Raw genomic sequence first — 24,365 nt, 5'->3', positions numbered from 1 at the left:
ACTATTGTTGACATTGTTGACAATTGCCATTATATTCAGAGGGAAGTGCTAAACCCATAAGAGTCATAGATTGCTAATAAACAATTGAATGCAGACCTGATCCTGCTTCTCACTTTGTTTAATTGCAGAACTCTTGTATTGGTGCTTCTTTGCCAACCTTTTTATAATTACTGTAGTTTAATTATGCCAAGAGAGCCCAGGTACTCTTACACTACAAATTTGAGAGTAATTTTCGTCATTCTCCTCCATAACGCTTTACACTCAGTATTTTATGTCTCCTTATTGTACCTAAAATATTTTTTATGTAGCTTGTCTTAAACTATTAACCTCTTCATAATTTATACTCTATCTTTTTAGACATGTTGTAATACATGTACTTGTAATAAACACTTAAGACAAACATGTATTTAAGTGTAATAAAATTGAAATTGAAAATGTCTTAAATTATTGAATTACTGGCAAAGAAATCTGATACTTAGCAGTTGATAGTGAAATTAGGTGGGCCAGTGTAGGACATTCTAATTATTGAATTGATTAGTTTTGGTATTGTGTGTGCTTAGTGTATGAAAGGATTGTGATGGAGTGAGCAGATAATATTGGCATTAGATTTATGACAGTGGGTAAGAATGAAGGAAAAGTCAGTGAATTAAGAAAGGAGACAATTTCAGGAAGATATAAGCAACCATTTGAGAAAAGGTGGGCTAGGGAAAAAGTGCCAGAAATGTGGAGGACATCAAGGAGGTATGGTGTAAATATAAGAATGCATTGCTAGTGTGTGCAATGTAATGTGTGTGAAGGGATTCAGGGAAACCGGTTGGTTGGATTTGAGTCCTGGCAGTGGGAAGGGCAGTGCCTGCATTCTTAAGGAGGGATGGTGATGTTAGCTGCAGGGTAATCAGAATTGTGTCAGCACACTTCTCACAAGACAGCAGTTGAATGAATGGTGGTGAATGTGTCTTCTTGGATCACCCTGTCTTTGTGGGAAATGGTTGTTGATGTAAAACACTGTTGTATTTTCTTCATCATTTGAATTGCTGTTCAAATGTTCCTTTGTGGTGTTGTACACAGTACAGTAAATAGTCAAGTTGTTTATATACTATGGATAGGTATAATGAATAAATGGGTAGTTATAAATTAGTATATAGATTAACACCTGAAGATAGTGTGATAATTGTATAGAAAGATGCATGCCTGTTGTAATATTTCCTCAGAGAGCATGTGATTGTTAATTTTTTCTTAATGTACGTACCCAGAATGGTTGTAGCAGCAATTTCAAGTTGGTGATAGTTTATTTTGTTCATTATAAATAAGTACGTGTATTTCTTTTTAATTTTGTTGGATTTGTTTTGCCCTGTCACGTTTTTTCCTCAATCACCAGGGTATTGTGAGAAGCTCAAGTGGTGAGGTAAACCTTTCTGCTCAGAAGTTAATTCAATCGTCTCGGCCATTAACTGTTGTAGACGTGAATCGGGGCACAGTGAAACAGACAGGTGCACCAGACGTCCACGCACGACGTAACTCCTCAGCTTTACACCAGGAGCTATTGTCTCTCTGGCATGACTTGCCAGATGTATCTGCACCATCAGAGTAAATTGATAACTTTTGTATAATTCTGCCTTGATCATATATTTCACTACTGTATACACATGCACATTTCTTAAGATGACACTCATACTTGTGTGCTTGAAACTCATACTTGAATCAAATTTGTAGTCCCCGACAGGTTCACAAAAGGTAAAATTACCCTATTTTTTGGAAACTTATGTCACTAATATTTTAATCACTGTTTTACAGAGGAACAGGTACTGTTAGTGTATTTATAACCGTTGTAATGTATATCTAATGTATAATATTCTACCAAAATGTAGAGGGGCAGATGTGTATCTGTGCACTTATCCTTGCAAAAAACTATACATAAATAATGATGCCATCCCCACTATCCATTTACTCATTGAATTTTTGGATTTTGAAAAATTTCTATTATTGGTGGATATGGAAGGGATGTAGCAACTGTATGTAATAGGTGGTAAATTGTTAGAAGCCATTAAGATCATTTATAATGGGAGTGAGGCTTGGGTTAGGGTATTTAGGAAAGTAGTACTGTTAGCCCTTTCCAGGAAAAATGGATCTTGGATAAGAATGCGAGATGTTACTGTGGTTGTAGGTCCTTTATCTAATCAAATTTTATTTCCAAGAATTACAAAGTGTTACGTCAACTCTGATTACATCTTTTTCTGCATTCTAAAGAAACTATCTTATATGAAGCATTTCAGGCAAACTAAAAGAGGCACTTATGAGCTAAATTACTTAATGCTATTACAGGTACTGTATATAGATAAGGATTATAAAAATTTTAGTTGTGACGATTCAAAAATTAGGCATGCAAGAGCATGACCTCTGATACCATAATGTTCAACCCTAAGATGCACAATGTTGTGTTTTACTGTATTGAAAACTTTCCTAAAGTCTTTGAAGATGCCCAGCAGATAATCATTATTTTAAAGAGCTGCATAAAGCAATTCTAGCATTTTTATAATTGCATCATTTGTGTTTTTTCTTGGCCTGACACCAAACTGGTAGGGGATGAGTATATTGTGTGACACTAGGAAAGAGTATGTGTACTCCTATGAATTAATTTTTGAATATTTTTGATAATGGTGACAAGGTAGATATCGACCTATAGTTATTTGCATAGGCTGGATCTTTTCCTTTATGTATTGAGGTAACCCTTGCTATCTTAAGCATTGTTGGGAAAGTGTTGGTTTCTGTTGATTTGTTAAACAGTGTTGCAGTGGTGGGTAATAGCACATGACCTACTCTTTTGTACATTAGGGGTGGTACTTTAGTTAAGTTTCCTGCCTTTTTTTCATTGAATTTATTATATATACAAGAAACCTCAGTAGTATTAATTGGAGTCACATGGGGTGAATTTGGAAAACTTCAAGCAAGGTAGTCACTCGTTTGGGCATTGGAACTTAAGGTTTTGTTAGACAATCCTGTAGTAGAGAAGTCATTTAATGTATTGGCCGTTTCAGCAAGCTGGATGTAAGGTTCACTGGGCTGGATGTAAGGTTCACTGGTTTTAATTATTTTTTAACACCCCATGATATGGGAGCATTTTTGAGGTCTTTTTACAGCATATTCATTATGAATAATTTCTGTACATAACATGGGAAGGTAGTGGTTGAATAAGTTAGGAACACAAGATAAAATCAACATTTTTTTTTTTTTTTTTTTTTTTTTTCAACAAGTCGGCCGTCTCCCACCGAGGCAGGGTGACCCAAAAAAGAAAGAAAATCCCCAAAAAGAAAATACTTTCATCATCATTCAACACTTTCACCACACTCGCACATTATCACTGTTTTTGCAGAGGTGCTCAGAATACAACAGTCTAGAAGCATACACATATAAAGATACACAACATATCCCTCCAAACTGCCAATATCCCAAACCCCTCCTTTAAAGTGCAGGCATTGTACTTCCCATTTCCAGGACTCAAGTCCGACTATATGAAAATAACCGGTTTCCCTGAATCCCTTCACTAAATATTACCCTGCTCACACTCCAACAGATCGTCAGGTCCCAAGTACCATTCGTCTCCATTCACTCCTATCTAACACGCTCACGCACGCTTGCTGGAAGTCCAAGCCCCTTACCCACAAAACCTCCTTTACCCCCTCTCTCCAACCCTTTCGAGGACGACCCCTACCCCGCCTTCCTTCCCCTATAGATTTATATGCTTTCCATGTCATTCTACTTTGATCCATTCTCTCTAAATGACCAAACCACCTCAACAACCCCTCTTCTGCCCTCTGACTAATACTTTTATTAACTCCACACCTTCTCCTAATTTCCACACTCCGAATTTTCTGCATAATATTTACACCACACATTGCCCTTAAACAGGACATCTCCACTGCCTCCAACCGTCTCCTCGCTGCTGCATTTACCACCCAAGCTTCACACCCATATAAGAGTGTTGGTACTACTATACTTTCATACATTCCCTTCTTTGCCTCCATAGATAACGTTTTTTGACTCCACATATACCTCAACGCACCACTCACCTTTTTTCCCTCATCAATTCTATGATTAACCTCATCCTTCATAAATCCATCCGCCGACACGTCAACTCCCAAGTATCTGAAAACATTCACTTCTTCCATACTCCTCCTCCCCAATTTGATATCCAATTTTTCTTTATCTAAATCATTTGACACCCTCATCACCTTACTCTTTTCTATGTTCACTTTCAACTTTCTACCTTTACACACATTCCCAAACTCATCCACTAACCTTTGCAATTTTTCTTTAGAATCTCCCATAAGCACAGTATCATCAGCAAAAAGTAACTGTGTCAATTCCCATTTTGAATTTGATTCCCCATAATTTAATCCCACCCCTCTCCCAAACACCCTAGCATTTACTTCCTTAACAACCCCATCTATAAATATATTAAACAACCATGGTGACATTACACATCCCTGTCTAAGACCTACTTTTACCGGGAAATAGTCTCCCTCTCTTCTACACACCCTAACCTGAGCCTCACTATCTTCATAAAAACTCTTTACAGCATTTAATAACTTACCACCTATTCCATATACTTGCAACATCTGCCACATTGCTCCTCTATCCACTCTATCATATGCCTTTTCTAAATCCATAAATGCAATAAAAACTTCCCTACCTTTATCTAAATACTGTTCACATATATGCTTCAATGTAAACACTTGATCTACACATCCCCTACCCACTCTGAAACCTCCTTGCTCATCCGCAATCCTACATTCTGTCTTACCTCTAATTCTTTCAATTATAACCCTACCGTACACTTTTCCTGGTATACTCAGTAAATGTTTATGGTTGTTACATATTAAATATTACCTTAAGTTCAGTAGTGAGTTTTATGCACTGTTCAACACGTATATAGAATTTTTGAAAGGTGGCTAGGAAGCTTAGATATAATGAACTGCTGAGATTTATTGATACATTATTTTACTACAAGGTTGACATCAGTAATAAATGTATAGTAAAGTTAATTCACAGTTTTATACTTTCTCAGGAGCCTGCTTGAACCTGTTCGTGTCGTTGCACCTATAGTCAAGAGATTCTTGCATGATTATGACCGTCTTAGCTCTTGCAAAAATGAGGTGCGACAAAACTTTATACAGGCGTTTTTGCGTTCTCTCCAGTACACTGCACTGGCCCTCATCACATGGACACGACATGAATGGTAAATATTGGTACAATATATCTGCCATTTCTGCTCAATATTAGGCTTCTGTGTTTGTGTGGGTATGTGTGTTTGTGTGTGTTGTGTGTGTACTCGCCTAGTTGTCGTTGCAGGGGTCGAGTCACAGCTCCTGGCCCTGCCTCTTCACTGGCCGCTACTCGGTCACTCTTCCCGCTCCATGAGCTTTATCATACCTCTTCTTAAAGCTATGTATGGACCCTGCCTCCACTACATCACTACCTAGACTATTCCACTTCCTGACAACTCTGTGACTGAAGAAATACTTCCTAACATCTCTGTGGTTCATCTGAGTCTTCAACTTCTAATTGTGACCCCTTGTTGCTGTGTCCCATCTCTGGAACATCCTGTCTCTGTCCACCTGGTCAATTCTTCTCAGTATTTTATATGTCATTATCATATCCCCCCTATCTCTCCTCTGTGTGTCTGTGAGATAGATAGACATTATATATATATATATATTTTTTCAACAAGTCGGCCGTCTCCCACAGAGGCAGGGTGACCCAAAAAAAAGAAAGAAAATCCCCAAAAAGAAAATACTTTCATCATCATTCAACACTTTCACCATACTCGCACATTATCACTGTTTTTGCAGAGGTGCTCAGAATACAACAGTTTAGAAGCATACACATATAAAGATACACAACATATCCCTCCAAACTGCCAATATCCCAAACCCCTCCTTTAAAGTGCAGGCATTGTACTTCCCATTTCCAGGACTCGAGTCCGACTATATGAAAATAACTGGTTTCCCTGAATCCCTTCACTAAATATTACCCTGCTCACACTCCAACAGATCGTCAGGTCCTAAGTACCATTCGTCTCCATTCACTCCTATCTAACATGCTCACGCACGCTTGCTGGAAGTCCAAGCCCCTTGCCCACAAAACCTCCTTTACCCCCTCTCTCCAACCCTTTCGAGGATGACCCCTACCCCGCCTTCCTTCCCCTATAGATTTATATGCTTTCCATGTCATTCTACTTTGATTCATTCTCTCTAAATGACCAAACCACCTCAACAACTCCTCTTCTGCCCTCTGACTAATACTTTTATTAACTCCACACCTTTTCCTAATTTCCACACTCCGAATTTTCTGCATAATATTTACACCACACATTGCCCTTAAACAGGACATCTCCACTGCCTCCAACCGTCTCCTCGCTGCTGCATTTACCACCCAAGCTTCACACCCATATAAGAGTGTTGGTACTACTATACTTTCATACATTCCCTTCTTTGCCTCCATAGATAACGTTTTTTGACTCCACATATACCTCAACGCACCACTCGCCTTTTTTCCCTCATCAGTTCTATGATTAACCTCATCCTTCATAAATCCATCCGCCGACACGTCAACTCCCAAGTATCTGAAAACATTCACTTCTTCCATACTCCTCCTCCCCAATTTTATATCCAATTTTTCTTTATCTAAATCATTTGACACCCTCATCACCTTACTCTTTTCTATGTTCACTTTCAACTTTCTACCTTTACACACATTCCCAAACTCATCCACTAACCTTTGCAATTTTTCTTTAGAATCTCCCATAAGCACAGTATCATCAGCAAAAAGTAACTGTGTCAATTCCCATTTTGAATTTGATTCCCCATAATTTAATCCCACCCCTCTCCCGAACACCCTAGCATTTACTTCTTTTACAACCCCATCTATAAATATATTAAACAACCATGGTGACATTACACATCCCTGTCTAAGACCTACTTTTACCGGGAAGTAGTCTCCCTCTCTTCTACACACCCTAACCTGAGCCTCACTATCCTCATAAAAGCTCTTTACAGCATTTAGTAACTTACCACCTATTCCATATACTTGCAACATCTGCCACATTGCTCCCCTATCCACTCTATCATATGCCTTTTCTAAATCCATAAATGCAATAAAAACTTCCCTACCTTTATCTAAATACTGTTCACATATATGCTTCAATGTAAACACTTGATCTACACATCCCCTACCCACTCTGAAACCTTCATGCTCATCCGCAATCCTACATTCTGTCTTACCTCTAATTCTTTCAATTATAACCCTACCGTACACTTTTCCTGGTATACTCAATAAACTTATTCCTCTATAATTTTTACAGTCTCTTTTGTCCCCTTTCCCTTTATATAAAGGGACTATACATGCTCTCCGCCAATCCCTAGGTACCTTCCCCTCTTTCATACATTTATTAAACAAAAGTACCAACCACTCCAACACTATATCTCCACCCCCCCTGCTTTTAACATTTCTGTCATGATCCCATCAGTTCCAGCTGCTTTACCCCCTTTCATTCTACGTAATGCCTCACGTACCTCCCCCACACTTACATTCTGCTCTTCGTGCTCCTCATGTCCATCCTATTAATGGAAGTGCTGTTAATGAATCTGCTCTTGGGACTTTATATGTGGTAAAGAATTCTTTGTTTCTCTATATTTTGAGTGTTTCACATAATGACTTTGTCTCCTGTACAATATCCTTTAAAATTATTCATTGGGCAATAAAAGTTATTATTTTTATTAAGCAAATGGGTGTCTTCTGCATTCACTCAATTGCTGTCTTTCCAGATGTATACTAACATCACAATCCGATTACCCTCCTACTGCAACATCCCCACCCCTCCTTCAGAGTGCAGGCACTGCTCTTTCCACCTCCAGGACTCAAATCCGGCTAAATAGTTTCCACAGATCCCTTCATTGAAATAAACTTGTTCATACTTTAATTGATGCTGGTTATTTTAACTTGGTATGATAGTATTGATTTGTGTTGAGTATTCATTACTTTTATTGTGTTGTACGTGTATATAATTTTTTTTTATGGCTGAGTGCTGAATGATCAAAGTGGTCACAGTACTCCATAAATGTCACAACTACCATTACCACCTTGCTCACACTCCATCAGTATATCAATTAAATTTCACTTGTTTCCACTCCTATTTAACATGTCCATATGAGCTTGCTAGATGCTCAAGCTCTTAACTCTAAGCCTCTTTTATGCCTTCCAGCCATTCCTGGGACCACCCCTACTCCTATGTTTTGCCCCAGATTTATACACCCTCTTCATCATTATATTCTTCTCCTTCCTCTCTACATGACCAAACCATATTCTCAGTCATGAAACATATTTCCACTGCCTATAGCTTCCTCACCGCAGCTTTCAAAATCTATGCCTAATACCCATATTAAAGTGCTGATACCAACATATACAAATTCTGGTACATTCTCTTTTAGCCTCCATAGATACTTTTTTTCTTCAGATGCTTCCACATGCCACACACCATTTTTTTTTTCCCTCATCTATTTTATGGTTCACTTCATCTTTCATAGACTCCTCTGCTGAATTGTTTATTCCTAAATCTCCTCTTCAAGGGGGGCTCCTTGGCGTGGTGAAGAGGCTCTTGGTCTGAGGAATTAGACCTGTCGGTCTACTTCCTCAGACCGAACCTAATTACCCCCCAATCCCCTGTTCCCTATCCCATCCTCCCCTTTTTCCTTTCCTCCTCCTCCTCCCCACCCCTCCCTTTTGCCCTTCCTTTTGTTTTTTTTTTTTTTTCTTTCCCCACAGGCACGCTAATTCCTAGGTAGGGGAAAGGGTACCGGGGTCCATCCCATTCCGTTGAGGTTCTTGGCGGTGGCGTAGTTTGCCGTGGAATCTGGATTGCCTGGGGATGTCCTGATCCCTCTCCAGTATCCTGGAGGGTGGCTTTGGGTGTCTCTCGGGCGACGGGTGTATCTCTGGAAGCCACCTTTCGGATTCCGGGGGTGGTGGCCGAAGGAGGTATGCTTTGTGGCGGATTTCCAGCCGCCCTCTTTTGTCCACCGAGGTAGCTCGGCAGATGTGAGGTTGCTATCCCGGATTGCCGGTTTACTGGCATGATGGGTAGGGTATGGCACGGGTTCCATGCTGCATCTGCGCTACTTGCGGTGCTGAGGTCCTCTTGGGCGTGGAGGGAGATTTCTGGCCCTTTCATTCCTTCTAGGAACTATCCCTCCCCGGTCCCCCCTTTTTTTATTCTTTTTTTTATTTTTATTTTATTTTCTTTCTTTTTTTTCTTAAAAACAAAAAGAAAGAAGTAACCTAACCATGGCAGCCCTAGTCCATGAACCTGCTACCCCCGGGCCCCTTCTTGATACCGCACCCCATTCTGACCCCGCCTCGTCTTTGGACCACTCTTCGGACACTCCTCATGCCTCTGTACCTCTTGCCGGTGCTGTTTCCTCACCCGCTTCAGGTACTGAGGCCTCGACTGACTCCTTCGATTTATCTGACCTTCGCTCTCCTCTGACTATGCTTCCGGCCTCTCCCTCTACGGTGCGGCAATTTTCGAATCGCCGGCCCGTTCCACGTCGGACCAACTCTGGTCCCACGCCTAAACGACAACGACAATTACCTGCTGATGATACTTCTCCACCTTCTTGTTCTTCTCAGAAAAGATCAACACGTCCTTCACTACCTTTCCACGCTCAGTTTCAGACTGCACAATGGACTAAATTCTTCACTTTATGACCGACTTCCTCTACTGCCTATCTTTCTGACCACAGTATTGGCAAGGCACTCCTATGCCATGTTGGTAAAGATATTTCTTTTCATGCTCTTAAGAGCGGTACGCGCATCGTCACCGTACAGAATGCTACCCAGGCTCATGAGCTTTCTCGTCTTTCCCATATCGATACTGTTCCTGTAACTATTGAATAGCATCATTCCCTCGATTCTTGTAGTGGTACCGTCATTCTGCCCCATACCATAGTTCAACAAAATTTCCAGACATGTGGCACTGACATTCTTGAACAGCTGGAACTCCAAGATCTTCCAATCCTCAAGGTAGACACTTACGTTCTTCCTGCCCGTGGGCGGAGACGATATCCTAGCAATGTGGCTCGTTTAACTTTTGACAGCCGTGAACTCCCATCCTCAGTTTATGTAGCAGGACATCGGTTACAAGTTCGAAAGGTGATCCCTACACCGCAACAGTGTAGAAATTGCTGGCGATTTGGCCATCCAGCGAAATATTGCAGATCTATCGCCGAATGCCCAGTCTGTGGTGCCGATGACCATTCTAATATGTCTTGCAATCGACCTCCCTCTTGCCTTAATTGTCATGAGGCTCACCCTTCGTACTCTCGCCGTTGTCAAGTCTACTTTAAACGAGCGGGAAATCCGTTACCTCAAAGAGGCAGAAGGTCTCCCTTATGCCATGGCAGTTTCTCATCTCCGCCTCCAAGGGAGACTACCTCGTGTTTCTTATTCCCATGTTTCAAAACGTCCCCCCACTTCTGGTATCCCATCTTCTGCACCCACCTCTGTGGTTACCTCTCCCATAGTCACTCCTGTAGCTAATTCTTTTGCTGTCCTCGGCTCAGACGTCCCTACTTCAACGTCTCAGTCTGATCTTGCTTCTTCGTGTTCTCTCTCACAAGCCTCAGTAGCGACGAGATCTCGTATGACACCTCCTCCCAATCGTCCCTCTACTTCTCAAAAGTCAAAAAAAGGTCCGTTAACACCTCCTACCCATCTTCCACCTCATTTTCCCTTCCCTGTCTCTGTACCTGGTTCTCCCCCTCTCACTGGCTCTGTTACAAGTGTAGAGGTTCACCCTCCTCCTCGTACTGTACCTTCCTCCCCTGTTCCCTGGCCTCTTCAAGGGGGGCTCCTTGGCGTGGTGAAGAGGCTCTTGGTCTGAGGAATTAGACCTATCGGTCTTCTTCCTCAGACCGAACCTAATTACCCCCCAATCTCCCCTCCCCTATCCCATCCTCCCCATCCTCCCCTTTTTCCTTTCCTCCTCCTCCTCCCCACTCCTCCCTTTTGCCCTTCCTCTTTTTGTCCTTTGGGATTTCTCCCACAGGCACGCTAGTTCCTAGGTAGAGGAAAGGACACCGGGGTCGATCCCATTCCGTTGAGGTTTCTTGGCGGTGGCGTAGTTTGCCGTGGAATCTGGATTGCCTAGGGATGTCCCGATCCCTCTCCGGTATCCCGGAGTAGCTTTGGGTGTCTTTTGGGCGACGGGTGTATCTCTGGAAGCCACCTTTCGGATTCCGGGGGTGGTGGCTGAAGGAGGTATGCTTTGTGGCGGATATCCGGCCGCCCTCTCTTTTGTCCACCGAGGTAGCTCGGCAGATGTGAGGTTGCTATCCCAGATTGCTGGTTTACTGGCATGAAGGGTAGGGTATGGCACGGGTTCCATGCTGCATCTGCGCTACTAGCGGTGTCGAGTCCTCTTGGGCGCGGAGGGAGATTTCTGGCCCTTTCATTCCTCCTAGGAACTATCCCTCCCCGGTCCCCCCTTTTTTTTTCTTTTTTTTATTTTTCTTTTCTTTTCTTCTTTCTTTTTTTTTCTTAAAAACAAAAAGAAAGAAGTAACCTAACCATGGCAGCCCTAGTCCATGAACCTGGTACCCCCGGGCCCCTTCTTGATACCGCACCCCGTTCTGACCCCGCCTCGTCTTTGGACCACTCTTCAGACATTCCTCATGCCTCTGTACCTATTGCCGGTGCTGTTTCCTCACCCGCTTCAGGTACTGAGGCCTCGACTGACTCCTTCGATTTATCAGACCTTCGCTCTCCTCTGACTATGCTTCCGGCCTCTCCCTCTACGGTGCGGCAATTTTCAAATCGCCGACCCGTTCCACGTCGGACCAACTCTGGTCCCACGCCTAAACGTCAACGACAATTACCTGCTGATGATACTTCTCCACCTTCACCTTCTCGTTCTTCTCAGAAACGATCGACACGTCCTTCACTACCTTTCCACGCTCAGTTTCAGACTGAACAGTGGACTAAATTCTTCACTTTACGACCAACTTCCTCTACTGCCTATCTTTCTGACCATAGTATTGGCAAGGCACTCCTACGCCATGTTGGTAAAGATATTTCTTTTCATGCTCTTAAGAGCGGTACGCGCATCATTACCGTACAGAATGCTACCCAGGCTCGTGAGCTCTCTCGTCTTTCCCATATAGATACTGTTCCTGTCACCCTTGAAAAACATCATTCCCTCAATTCTTGTAGTGGTACCGTTATTCTGCCCCATACCATAGTTCAACAAAATTTCCAGACATGTGGCACCGACATTCTAGAACAGCTGGAACTCCAAGATCTCCCAATCCTCAAGGTAGACACTTACGTTCTTCCTGCCCGTGGGCGGAGACGATACCCTAGCAATGTGGCTCGTTTAACTTTTGACAGCCGAGAACTCCCATCCTCCGTTTATATAGCAGGACATCGGTTACAAGTTCGAAAGGTGATCCCTACACCACAACAGTGTAGAAATTGCTGGCGATTTGGCCATCCAGCGAAATATTGCAGATCTATCGCCGAATGCCCAGTCTGTGGTGCCGATGACCATTCTAATACGTCTTGCAATCGATCTCCCTCTTGCCTTAACTGTCATGAGGCTCACCCTTCGTACTCTCGCCGTTGTCAGGTCTATTTAAACGAGCGGGAAATCCGTTACCTCAAAGAGACAGAAGGTCTCCCTTATGCCATGGCAGTTTCTCATCTCCGCCTCCAAGGGAGACTCCCACGTGTTTCTTATTCCCGTGTTTCAAAACGTCCCCCCACTTCTGGTATCCCATCTTCTACACCCACCTCTGTGGTTACCTCTCCCATAATCACTCCTGTATCTAATCCTTTTGCTGTCCTCGGCTCAGACGTCCCTACTTCAACGCCTCAGTCTAATCTCGCTTCTTCGAGTTCTCTCTTACAAGCCTCAGTATCGACGAGACCTCGTACGACACCTCTTCCCAATCGTCCCTCTACTTCTCAAAAGTCAAAAAAAGGTCCGGTAACACCTCCTACCCATCTTCCACCTCCTCATTTTACCCTCCCTGTCTCTGTCCCTAGTTCTTCCCCTCTCACTGGCTCAGTTACAAGTGCAGAGGTTCACCCTCCTCCTCGTAATGTACCTTCCTCCCCTGTTCCCTCCCAAGTTTCTTCCTCTTGTGCCACCTCCCAGGTTCCTGTCTCTTCTGTCCCCTGCCACGCTTCTCCAGTTCCCTCCACCCTTTCGCCCCCCCCTACCTTGGTACAGTCCAATACAGTTCCAATCTTTACTCATCCTCCCCCTACCATTCCCAATATTGTCTCCCATACGACATCTTTGAATTCCGAAACACTTGAAGCAATCTCTGAATATATTGCAGAGACCAAACCATCAATGGACACTGATCCACCTTCCGCTCTTTCTCTCTCCTCTGCTCCATCTGCGCAACTCCTTTCTTCACAGCGCACCGTTCCTTCGCTGCTTGAACATTTTCCACTGCCTCCGCATGTGGACTTTTCTAACCCTTCTAGTCCGTAGGAACCCTTACCTGCGGATTTCAAGTATCTTTATCATTGCCAATCATGGCCTTTTTACAGTGGAATATACGCGGCCTCAGGGGTAATCGGGGTGAGCTTCAGATGTTACTCTCCCAGTTTGCCCCTGTTGGTGTTTGCTTACAGGAACCAAAATTACACTCTGCTGTTATTTCTCACATCTCAGGCTATAATTTATTGTATTCTTCAGATCCTTTTCCTGATGGGACCTTTAATGAAAGTGCCCTTCTTCTCCGCACTGATATTCCGTACCATCAGCTATTTATTCATACTTCGCTGCATTACACAGCAGCCCGTATCCACTTACATAGGTGGTATACGCTCTGTTCTTTATATCTCTCTCCTTCTCGGGCATTATCTATTCCGGATTTTGCCTTCCTTGTTTCGTCATTACCGCCACCGATTCTGTTACTTGGTGATTTTAATGCCCACCATTTCCTCTGGGGAGGGTCTCACTGTGATTCCCGTGGAATTCAGTTAGAGGCTTTTCTTGCCACCCACCCCCTCCATGTTTTAAATACAGGTACTCACACCCATTTTGATCCTCGGACTCATACTCTCTCTTGCATAGATCTCTCAGTTTGCTCTTCCTCCGCCGCATTAGACTTTACTTGGTCTGTTCTCCCGGACTTACATGACAGTGATCATTTCCCAATCATTCTTACTTCCCCTTCATATTCGCCACCTCTTCGCACCCCACGCTGGCAATTTAATCGGGCAAATTGGAACCTTTACTCACACCTGACTGTTTTTAAAGAGGTTCCTTCTTCGTCCTCCATCGATGAGCTTTTACACCTCTTCTCGTCCTCCGTTTTCACCGCAGCTTCTCATTCTATACCCCAAACTTCGGGCAGGCATTCTCAGAAATGCGTGCCTTGGTGGTCTCCTGCTTGTGCTCGTGCAGTACGTTTGAAACGCGCTGCATGGGGCAGGTACCGGTACAATAGAACCACAGAGCGACTCCTTGATTTTAAACAGAAGCGTGCGATCGCTCGCCGTGTCATCCGTGACGCTAAACGCACTTGCTGGCGAGATTATGTCTCCACCATCACCTCTGCTTCCTCTATGAGTGCAGTCTGGAAAAAAGTACGAAAACTGAGTGGTAAATATTCTCCTGACCCGGCTCCTGTTCTGCGGGTTGCCGGTGTTGATATAGCAAACCCACTAGATGTTGCCAATGAAATTGGCAATCATCTGGTCCGTATTTCTCAGGGACTCCATCTATGCCCCTCATTTCTTTCCTCAAAGTCTGCCAGAGAGTTAGCACCTTTGGACTTTTCTTCTCTCAGAGAAGAACAGTATAATGTGCCTTTTACACTTCAAGAACTGGAGGCAACACTCTCAGCTTGTCGATCATCGGCAGCTGGGCCCGACGACATTCATATTCGTATGCTACAACATTTACATCAGTCAGCCCTTGCAGTCCTATTACGCCTTTACAATCTTATTTGGTCACAAGGAGTTCTTCCACAGCTGTGGAAATCCGCCATTGTTCTCCCTTTCCGCAAACCAGGCACTACGGGACATGAAACCTCCCACTATCGTCCCATTGCTCTTACCAGTGCAGTTTGCAAAGTAATGGAACGTCTAGTAAATAGACGTTTAGTGTGGTATTTAGAGACACACAACAGTCTCTCCACTCGTCAATATGGCTTTCGTAAGGGACGTTCTACCATAGACCCCTTACTGCGCTTGGATACGTATGTTCGTAATGCCTTTGCGAATAACCACTCAGTTATTGCCATATTTTTTGATCTTGAGAAGGCATATGACACAACTTGGAGGTATAATATTTTAGCCCAAGCCCACTCCTTAGGCCTTCGAGGCAATCTACCATCCTTCCTTAAGAACTTTTTAACTGACAGGCATTTCCGTGTTCGGGTTAATAATGTGCTCTCCCCGGACTTTATCCAAGCTGAAGGTGTCCCCCAGGGATGTGTTCTGAGCACAACACTTTTTCTCCTTGCTATTAATGATTTGGCCTCTAGTCTTCCATCAAATATTTGGTCATCACTCTATGTTGATGACTTCGCTATTGCCTGTGCAGGCGCTGACTGTCACCTCCTTACAGTTTCTCTCCAGCATGCAGTCGACCGTGTTTCCAATTGGGCCACCACACATGGGTTTAAATTTTCCAGCACTAAAACCCACCAAATCACTTTCACTAGACGCTCTGTCATCTCTGATCATCCTTTGTACCTCTATGGCTCACGTATCCCTGAACGTGATACAGTCAAGTTTCTGGGCCTCCTCTTTGATCGTAGGTTATCCTGGAAACCTCACATTACCTCTCTGAAGGCAACTTGTCACAGCCGGCTGAACCTTCTTAAAACCCTTGCTCATCTTTCGTGGGGAGCTGATCGTCGAACCCTCCTTCACCTACATTCCACCCTTATTTTATCGAAACTTGATTATGGTGACCAGATCTATTCAGCGGCATCTCCTGCTACTCTCTCTAGCCTTAACCCCATTCATCACCAAGGATTACGTTTATGTCTTGGTGCTTTTCGCTCTTCCCCTGTCGAAAGCCTCTATGCAGAAGCGAACGTTCCATCCTTATCCGATCGCCGTGATGCCCATTGCTTGCGCTACTATGTACGCTCTCATGATCTCCGCAATCCTTCCATTTATAGAATGGTCACTGATATTAGTAGACATTCTTTATTTGTTCGCCGCCCCTGCTTACTCCGTCCCTTCTCTCTTCGCCTTCATTCGCTCTTGTCTTCTCTTCAACTACCACCTTTCTATGTACATGTAGCATCTCACTTTTCCCTACCCCCCTGGGAAGTTCCAGCTGTTCGAGTCTGTTCTTTCTCCCTCCCTTGCTCGAAAGCCCAACTGTCTACGGTCGCTTCCCGCTCTCTTTTTCTTGACCACTTTCACTCTCATTCTCATGCCATTGCTGTGTACACAGATGGCTCTAAGTCTTCTGACGGCGTAGGATTCGCAGCAGTGTTTCCGGACAGCGTCGTACAAGGGCATTTACTATCTTCAGCTAGTATTTTTACTGCTGAATTATATGCCATCCTTACAGCACTTATCCGTATTGCATCTATGCCTGTGTCATCATTTGTGGTTGTCTCAGACTCCCTTAGTGCTTTACAGGCTATACAAAAATTTGATACACCTCACCCCTTAGTCCTCCGTATCCAACTTTGGCTACGCCGCATCTTTACTAAGCATAAAGATATTGTTTTTTGTTGGGTCCCTGGTCATGTTGACGTACAGGGCAATGAACAGGCAGACACTGCTGCGCGGTCAGCAGTACATGACCTACCAGTTTCTTATAGAGGTATTCCATGTACGGACTATTTTGCTGTAATATCTTCCCACCTTCACACCCGTTGGCAACAACGTTGGTCTACTATGCTCGGCAACAAACTTCAGTCTATTAAACCGAGTATAGGTTACTGGCCGTCTTCTTATCACCAGTGTCGAGGTTGGGAGACTACTCTCTCCCGTCTTCGCATTGGCCATACTCGTCTTACTCATGGATATCTCATGGAGAGGCGTCTTGCTCCTCTCTGTGAGAATTGCCAAGCTCCATTATCAGTCAGCCACATTCTGTTGGACTGCCCACTTTATCAACGAGCACGCAGAATTTACCTCTGTCGTCGTCTTCGCCCCGCTGCTCTCTCTTTACCTTCCCTTCTCGCTGATGGACCCACCTTTCATCCGGACTCTCTCATTGACTTTTTGACAACGACTGACTTACTCCACAAATTTTGATACGTTCAGCCCTTTCTACTTGTATCTCTTGCTACCCTCTACCCCCGTACTATCCCCTGCCCCGCTGTTTTCTGTAACCTGCTGATCATCCCCCCTCCCTTCTGCCATCCAATTCCCTTGCTTCCTTCCCTACCCTGCAGCGCTGTATAGCCCTTGTGGCTTAGCGCTTCTTTTTGATTATAATAATAATAATAATCCCCTGTTCCCTCCCAAGTTTCTTCCTCTTCTGCCACCTCCCAGGTTTCTGCCTCTTCTGTCCCCTTCCACGCTTCTCCAGTTCCCTCCACCCTTTCGCCCCCCCCTACCTTGGTACAGTCCATTACAGTTCCAATCTTTACTCATCCTCCCCCTACCATTTCCAATATTGTCTCCCATACGACGTCTCTGAATTCTGAAACACTTGAAGCAATCTCTGAATATATTGCAGAGACCAAACCATCAATGGACACTGATCCACCCTCCGCTCCTTCTCTCTCCTCTACTCCATCTGCGCAACTCGTTTCTTCACAGCGCACCGTTCCTTCGCTGCTTGAACGTTTTCCACTGCCTCCGCATGTGGACTTTTCTAACCCCTCTAGTCCATAGGAACCCTTACCTGCGGATTTCAGGTATCTTTATCATTGCCAATCATGGCCTATTTACAGTGGAATATATGCGGCCTCGGGTAATCGGGGTGAGCTTCAGATGTTACTCTCCCAGTTTTCCCCTGTTGGTGTTTGCTTACAGGAACCAGAATTACACTCTGCTGTTATCTCTCCCATCTCAGGCTATAATTTATTGTATTCTTCAGATCCTTTTCCTGATGGGACCTTTAATGAAAGTGCCCTTCTTCTACGCACTGATATTCCGTACCATCAGCTATTTGTTCGTACTTCGCTGCATTACACAGCAGCCCGTATCCACTTGCATAGATGGTATACACTCTGTTCTTTATATCTCTCTCCTTCTCGGGCATTATCTATTCCAGATATTGCCTTTCTTGTTTCGTCATTACCACCACCGATTCTGTTACTTGGTGATTTTAATGCCCACCATTTCCTCTGGGGGGGGGGGCTCTCACTGTGATTCCCGTGGCATTCAGTTAGAGGCTTTTCTTGCCACCCACCCCCTCCATGTTTTAAATACAGGTACTCGCACCCATTTTGATCCTCGGACTCTCACACTCTCTTGCATCGATCTCTCAGTCTGCTCTTCCTCCGCCGCATTAGACTTCACTTGGTCTGTTCTTCCGGACTTACATGACAGCGATCATTTCCCAATCATTCTTACTTCCCCTTCATATTCACCACCTCTTCGCATCCCACGCTGGCAATTTGATCAGGCAAATTGGAACCTTTACTCACACCTAACTGTTTTTAGAGAGGTTCCTTCTTCGTCCTCCATCGATGAGCTTTTATACCTCTTCTCGTCCTCCGTTTTAACCGCAGCTTCTCGTTCTATACCCCAAACTTCGGGCAGGCATTCTCAGAAATGCGTGCCTTGGTGGTCTCCTGCTTGTGTTCGTGTGGTACGGTTGAAACGCGCTGCATGGGGCAGGTACCGGTACAATAGAACCACAGAGAGACTTCTTGATTTTAAGCAGAAGCGTGTGATCGCTCGCCGTGTCATCCGTGACGCTAAACGCACTTGCTGGCGAGATTATGTCTCCACCATCACCTCTGCTTCCTCTATGAGTGCAGTCTGGAAAAATGTACGAAAACTGAGTGGTAAATATTCTCCTGACCCGGCTCCTGTTCTGCGGGTTGCCGGTGTTGATAGAGCAAACCCACTAGATGTTGCCAATGAAATTGGCAATCATCTGGTCCGTATTTCTCAGGGACTCCATCTATGCCCCTCATTTCTTTCCTCAAAGTCTGCCAGAGAGTTAGCACCCTTGGACTTTTCTTCTCTCAGAGAAGAACAGTATAATGTGCCTTTTACACTTCAAGAACTGGAGGCAACACTCTCAGCTTGCCGATCATCGGCAGATGGGCCCGACAACATTCATATTCGTATGCTACAACATTTACATCAGCCAGCCCTTGCAGTCCTATTACGCCTTTACAATCTTATTTGGTCACAAGGAGTTCTTCCACAGCTGTGGAAATCCGCCATTGTTCTCCCTTTCCGCAAACCAGGCACTACGGGACATGAAACCTCCCACTATTGTCCCATTGCTCTTACCAGTGCAGTTTGCAAAGTGATGGAACACCTAGTAAATAGACGTTTAGTGTGGTATTTAGAGACACACAACAGTCTCTCCACTCGTCAATATGGCTTTTGTAAGGGACGTTCTACCATAGACCCCTTACTACGCTTGGATACGTATGTTCGTAATGCCTTTGCGAATAACCACTCAGTTATTGCCATATTTTTTGACCTTGAGAAGGCATATGACACAACTTGGAGGTATAATATTTTAGCCCAAGCCCACTCCTTAGGCCTCCGAGGCAATCTACCATCCTTCCTTAAGAACTTTTTAACTGACAGGCATTTCCGTGTTCGGGTTAATAATGTGCTCTCCCCGGACTTTATCCAAGCTGAAGGTGTCCCCCAGGGATGTGTTCTGAGCACAACACTTTTTCTCCTTGCTATTAATGATTTGGCCTCTAGTCTTCCATCAAATATTTGGTCATCACTCTATGTTGATGACTTCACTATTGCCTGTGCAGGCGCTGACTGTCACCTTATCACAGTTTCTCTCCAGCATGCAGTCGACCGTGTTTCCAATTGGGCCACCACACGTTGGTTTAAATTTTCCAGCACTAAAACCCACCAAATTACTTTCACTAGACGCTCTGTCATCTCCGATCATCCTTTGTACCTCTATGGCTCCCGTATCCCTGAACGTGATACAGTCAAGTTTCTGGGCCTCCTCTTTGATCGTAGGTTATCCTGGAAACCTCACATTACCTCTCTGAAGGCAACTTGTCACAGCCGGCTGAACCTTCTTAAAACCCTTGCTCATCTTTCATGGGGAGCTGATCGTCGAACCCTCCTTCGCCTACATTCCACCCTTATCTTATCGAAACTTGATTATGGTGACCAGATCTATTCAGCGGCATCTCCTGCTACTCTCTCTAGCCTTAACCCCATTCATCACCAAGGATTACGTTTATGCCTTGGTGCTTTTCGCTCTTCCCCTGTCGAGAGCCTCTATGCAGAAGCGAACGTTCCATCCTTATCCGATCGCCGTGATGCCCATTGCCTTCGCTACTATGTACGCTCTCATGATCTCCGCAATCCTTCCATTTATAGAATGGTCACTGATATTAGTAGACGTTCTTTATTTGTTCGTCGCCCCTGTTTACTCCGTCCCTTCTCTCTTCGCCTTCATTCGCTCTTGTCTTCTCTTCAATTACCACCTTTCTATGTACATGTAGCATCTCACTTTTCCCTACCCCCCTGGGAAGTTCCAGCTGTTCGAGTCTGTTCTTTCTCTCTCCCTTGCTCGAAAGCCCAACTGTCTACGGTCGCTTCCCACTCTCTTTTTCTTGACCACTTTCACTCTCATTCTCATGCCATTGCTGTGTACACAGATGGCTCTAAGTCTTCTGACGGCGTAGGATTCGCAGCAGTGTTTCCGGACAGCATCATACAAGGGCATTTACTATCTTCGGCTAGTATTTTTACTGCTGAATTGTATGCCATCCTTACAACACTTATCCGTATTGCATCTATGCCTGTGTCATCATTTGTGGTTGTCTCAGACTCCCTTAGTGCTTTACAGGCTATACAGAAATTTGATACACCTCACCCTAGTCCTCCGTATCCAACTTTGGCTACGCCGTATCTTTACCAAGCATAAAGATATTGTTTTTTGTTGGGTCCCTGATCATGTTGACATACAGGGCAATGAACAGGTACACTGCTGTGCGGTCAGCAGTACATGACCTACCAGTTTCATGTAGAGGTATTCCATTTACGGACTATTTTGCTGCAATATCTTCCCAACTTCACACCCGTTGGCAACAACGTTGGTCTACTATGCTCGGCAACAAACTTCAATCTATTAAACCGAGTATAGGTTACTGGCCGTCTTCTTATCACCAGTGTCGAGGTTGGGAGACTACTCTCTCCCGTCTTCGCATTGGCCATACTCGTCTTACTCATGGATATCTCATGGAGAGGCGCCCTGCTCCTCTCTGTGAGAAATGCCAAGTTCCATTATCAGTCAGCCACATTCTGTTGGACTGCCCACTTTATCAACGAGCACGCAGAATTTACCTCCGTCGTCGTCTTCGCTCTACTGCTCTCTCTCTACCTTCCCTTCTCGCTGATGGACCCACCTTTCATCCAGACTCTCTCATTGACTTTTTGACAACAACCGACTTACTTCACAAATTCTGATACCTTCAGCCCTTTCTACTTCAATCTCTTGCTACCCTCTACCCCCGTACTATCCCCGCTGTTTTCTGTAACCTACTGATCATCCCTCCTCCCTTCTGCCATCCTATACCCTCGCTTCCTTCCCTACCCTGCAGCGCTGTATAGCCCTTGTGGCTTAGCGCTTCTTTTTGATTATAATAATAATAATATTCCTAAATCTCTAAATAAATTCACTTCATGCTCCCTCCAAGTATATCATATAAATAAACTTTCAAACTATGTGGCTTGTAACTGAACTCTCCCCATTCCTTCTACTTTAATAAAACATAGAAATTTTAGTGCCGTTCAGTTTCTCAAATAAAATGACCAGTCTCTTATTTATTATTTTACTTGATTTAGGTCAGCACAGCGAAGGAAGTCTGGATATGGATCGCTCCGTCGATCTCTGTGCACAGTCTTCGACCTGGATGAAGTAGACTTGCGTGTTGTGTTGGCCCAGGCAGAGATCCTTGAGCCAGGGTTTTATTCTTATGTCACATCTATGTCTCAGTGAGTTTTTTTTTTCTCTCAAACATTCAGTGATACATTGATGGGAATTAGGGCTTATTATTAAGATAAAATATACTCTGGCTGTATATGTATATATATAACAAAATAATTTATTGAACATTCTAAAGGGTTATTTAGTGCTGTAAATTTTCAATTTACAACACACATGAACCAAATAATACTGTACATAGGAATAAAAAAGTTGTACTGCACATTAAGCTGCTCGTGTGATGGAAAAATGCTTCACATGTGGATAAACCAAAAACTGAAGAATTCATATAAGTACTGTAAATGTAATATTTATGGTACTTGCATTTATAACTAAAAGGTTCCAGCTGACAGAAATTGGAGATTAAATTTTTTGCTTATTGTGAATAAATTTTATGCAGACATTCTCGGTAGAATGTTTATTTGTGGCTGAAAAGAGGTAAAGACCTTTTTAGTTTGTCATAGTTAATGCAATGATAACATAAAATGTTTGGATCAGATTTATTGACTAAAATCATACACGCACTCGCTCACATTCACTCGTACTCTCTCACAAGGTATTCCTGCAAGCTGCTAGATATATTAATGTAGTAATGTATAGAAAAATGTGAAATGGGAGAAATACAATTTCCCATTTTTGCATATTTTCTTACTTGGCAGTCACCAATTTTTATCACAGTTGTATTTTGTACTTTTTTTTTTTTTTGAATTCTGCTGGTAAAGGCTATTTTTTTATATATAGTGTTGAAGTTACTAATAAAGGAAATGATATAGTATAAATATCCATGGGGAAGTGGAACAGAATTCTTCCTCCGTAAACCATGCGTGTCGTAAGAGGCGACTAAAATGCCTGGAGCAAGGGGCTAGTAACCCGTTCTCTTGTATATATTACTAAATTTAAAAGGAGAAACTTTCATTTTTCCTTTTGGGCCACCCCACCTCAGTGGGATACAGCTGGTACATTGAAAGAAAGAAAGATCTATAATTTATTACTGAGAGAATAGTATACTGTAATGATGGGTATAAAAAAAAAAATTGCTTCTGTAGATGTTAGGATAAAAATAGTGGAAAATATGCAGGCCAAGAAATTTTATGCTTTTTTGCAGGAGCAGGAACAATGAAGCATTGGTATAAAGTAACTGTAGCAAGACTATTAATGATGATCAAATTCTCTGAAATAAATTATATTTTAGAAGTTTTATAGTTTGTGATGGAGCTTGGAAAGTAAATTGAAATTTAAGCATAAAATAAATTAGAAAATTGGAAATAGATGTGTTTTAGTTGATCAGGAAATCAAATTGCATTTTTTATAATTACAACATAGCTATAAATTAGCATTCTGGATTTTTGGGGAATGTTGACTTTAGAAATTATGTCATTATTGCAGAGACAAGAGGGTTATCTAGTCACTAGACAAATCACTGAACTCGTATTTGGGGAACAAGTTTTTCTTGTCTCTGTTTTCAGATTAGTACAAAATGACTTACTACCTTTGTTATCCTGCAGAAGCTACTATATGGAAAGCATAGGGTTATTTGAGTAAATAAAATATTTAAAATTAATATATCTACAATTTACTTATAATATTAATAATATAATTTATTGAATGTATAGCATTAGTACAGAAAATATAAGTGAAATGTTGATCAGTAATAATCTCACTTAGTGCTCATAGTATATTCTGGCTGACTTAGTGTAGTGGGTAGTCATCAATTGTGCCTTCTTCATTAACAAATAAAATATAAATTTACATCTTGACTACAAGAAATTCAAATATAATTTCTTAAACAGTATCAGGATTTTTTGTTTTTCATATAATACTGTGCTGTTGACATTTGCTAGAATATACATCAACTATGAGTGTAATTTATTTAAAGATAATTTTATATTATTACTTGACTGATCTTCTCTAAATGTTTGTCTGTCTGTTTGCAAAAAAAAAAAAGTGAGCATACTAATATTTAGTATTTGTGTATATGTAACAGGCTGTTTGAAGTAGAAACTGCTTGAGGTTACTGAAAGCATACAAATTAGAATAATTTTAAAACTGTCTCTGCCATCCAACTTTTAGAGTTAAGCTTCAAAATGTCCATCATAAATTCTAGATGTAAAATTATAGTTGAGATTTGTATCATTTAAATTCATGATTATTTTTATGTACTGTTTTTGTCTTGTTATAAAAAGTACTATATATGGAAAATAGAGCAGTTAGTGGATAG

The 24,365-nt window shown here is 42.8% G+C and overlaps 1 protein-coding gene across 4 annotated transcripts in view; it reads left to right on the top strand.

Moving 5' to 3' along the window:
• LOC128687892 (uncharacterized) overlaps positions 1–24,168 on the top strand; it is a 40,236-nt gene extending 16,068 nt beyond the window's left edge. For all 4 annotated transcript variants that reach the window (XM_053775466.2, XM_053775467.2, XM_053775465.2 and 1 more), the window contains exons 7-9: positions 1,379–1,587; positions 5,066–5,236; positions 22,009–24,168. In XM_053775466.2, coding sequence (XP_053631441.2) covers positions 1,379–1,587; positions 5,066–5,236; positions 22,009–22,162 — 534 coding nt within the window. In that variant the 3' untranslated portion in view covers positions 22,163–24,168. The remainder of the gene's footprint in view (positions 1–1,378; positions 1,588–5,065; positions 5,237–22,008) is intronic.
• The last annotated feature ends 197 nt before the right edge of the window (positions 24,169–24,365 follow it).

The sequence above is a fragment of the Cherax quadricarinatus genome, chromosome 10 (genome assembly GCF_038502225.1).
Source record: "Cherax quadricarinatus isolate ZL_2023a chromosome 10, ASM3850222v1, whole genome shotgun sequence".
Lineage (NCBI taxonomy): Eukaryota > Metazoa > Arthropoda > Malacostraca > Decapoda > Parastacidae > Cherax > Cherax quadricarinatus.
The sequence above is the reverse complement of the archived record's forward strand: the minus strand, read 5'-3'. Positions and strand labels throughout refer to the sequence as shown.